Below are 2,089 nucleotides of genomic sequence, written 5' to 3'. Positions count from 1 at the left end.
ATGCCGAGTCAGCTGGAGAAAGTGGTGGCGCAGAAAAAGCAGGCCATCGAGGCGACCATGGAGATGTTTGAGAGGGGAGCGGAGGTGCTGGCCAGCAGTGTGGGTGAGCTCTTCCCCCTCTGCGAGGCAGCTGCCCCCGTTCTCCGCCTCGCCTTGGACAACGTGCAAAGCAAAGAGGTGTTCTATGTGAAAGAGCAGTTTCTGGTGGTGCGCAACCGGCTGGACGTCCTCTCCTCCCAGCTGGAGGACATAGACTGCGAGATCAAGAAGGGCAAGCTGGACGCCCAGTACTTCTCGGTGGAGGAGAACCTGCGCAACCAGTTCCGCAAGTACCTGGACATCCTGGAGGCCAAGCCCCAGTTCCACGAGGTCAAGACCAGGCTGTTCCTGGAGCACTTCGCCAAGACAGGCGGCGAGAAGAACCTCTGCGTTCTCTACGACGCGCTGATGGGCACCAGTACCTTTGGAGAGTCCGTCCTGGAGGTGGTGGAGAGGTACGAGGCACGTAACCGCAGGGTGCTGGAGGACTTCTGTGTCCGTATGAAGGAGCTCCTCTGCCTGGGTCTGATCGCCCTGCTGGGCTACTGCGCCCTGAGCCCCGGAGGCGAGGAGGAGGAGCAGCAGAAGATCCAGGAGTGGAGCGTCAACATGCAGCAGGTGGAGACCAAGATGAAGGCCGCCATCGAGGCCTGTGTGGCCGCCTTCCCCGAGCAGGCCCAGCTGGACGTCCAGAAGCTCCTGAAGGAGAAAGAGAGCAAGAACCTCCAGGAGGTTGGCGAGGAGCTCCGAGACTTCCTGGTGCGCAAGTACGACTGGGTCTGCTGGTCCGTCCGCGTCGTCAACCACTCGGGCAGCAGCTACCGCAACTGGAGGGCCGGCGAGAACTTCCAGGCCGTGGGCGGCCAGAACTGGTTCGACGTCCTGCAGGTCAACGACACCAACCTGGTGGTGTCCTACAGCTGCAGCCCTCAGCCGGTGCCCAGGGAGAGCATCCAGGAGCTGATGGCGGGGCCGGTGAAGAGGGGTGACCCCAAGGCTGTGGTGGAGGCCCTGGAGAAACAGCTGGCCGGGTTTGTGGTCCACACCGTTAGCCGCCACAAGGAAAGCTGTGCCGTGTGGAACTTCCCAGAAGACTGCCATTACTGGGAGAGGCACAAAAACGTGGCCGTCTGTGTGCACTCTGAGTGAATGAAGCACACAACACATACGCAACATGTCTTGCTGACTGAGCTTTCTCTACACTCATTTGCCTTGAAGTAGCCTATAGCTCAGATTTCTGAACTTTTCCTCTCTCAGCCCGATACTGTGAGTACAACACAAGTGCAATGAAATGTGGTTATTACCCAAGTGTTTTAGTGGACATTTTGTTTTTACTATTTATTTACTAATGCTGTGGACATTTAATTACTAATAAAAACTAACAAGAGTAAAGAAAACCTAGAGCTAGAAGGAAAATTCCTAACAATTTTAGGCCTTCATGTATGCGTCCAGTAATAAAATACAATAATTATTGTTGACAATGAGTAATGTACTCCTAAAATCTGCTGTATGAGAAAATGGGGCAGAACGTAAGACCATGGATAGAAGATAGAATATAATCTCTGATAGAATGGAATAGAATAGAAATCCCTCAAGTAGCTCATGTTTGTAATGGCAGCCACAACCAAATGTGCATGACTTCATGTGTGAGTTCAAGTCCCTGTGACCCAACAGTGAGTACAGTGGGAGTTAAGGAGCTTCAAGTCCAGAGAGACCACTCTGCTGGAAAATGGGGCCTTTTTAGAATGCCCTTCTGTTCTTGCTGTGTGTGTGTGGGGGGGAGGGGGGGGGGGGGGGGGAGGGGGGGGGGTTTAGAGAGAGAGAGAGCGAGGGAGAGAGAGAGAGAGAGAGAGAGAGAGAGAGAGAGAGAGAGAGAGAGAGAGAGAGAGAGAGAGAGAGAGAGAGAGAGTCTCAGAGTTGCCCTACTTTACCAATGCCAGTTTGAGAGCCAAAGCGAGGCCTGGATACAGATCTGTGGACCGTGAAAACAATCAGTGCTGCCGTCAAAAGCCCAGTTGCCAGAGTGCCTGTGCACATGGAAGCTAACAGG

The 2,089-nt window shown here is 54.1% G+C and overlaps 1 protein-coding gene across 1 annotated transcript; it reads left to right on the top strand.

Annotated features, from left to right (window-relative positions):
- On the top strand, positions 1 to 1,357 carry LOC134448543 (protein rapunzel-like). The gene has a single exon (XM_063198219.1). The coding sequence runs from the start codon at positions 1 to 3 to the stop codon at positions 1,186 to 1,188; it is 1,188 nt and encodes a 395-aa protein (XP_063054289.1). The 3' UTR covers positions 1,189 to 1,357.
- The last annotated feature ends 732 nt before the right edge of the window (positions 1,358 to 2,089 follow it).

This window comes from Engraulis encrasicolus, chromosome 5 (assembly GCF_034702125.1).
Source record: "Engraulis encrasicolus isolate BLACKSEA-1 chromosome 5, IST_EnEncr_1.0, whole genome shotgun sequence".
Taxonomy (NCBI): Eukaryota; Metazoa; Chordata; class Actinopteri; order Clupeiformes; family Engraulidae; genus Engraulis; species Engraulis encrasicolus.
This window is presented reverse-complemented; position numbering and strand designations above follow the sequence as displayed.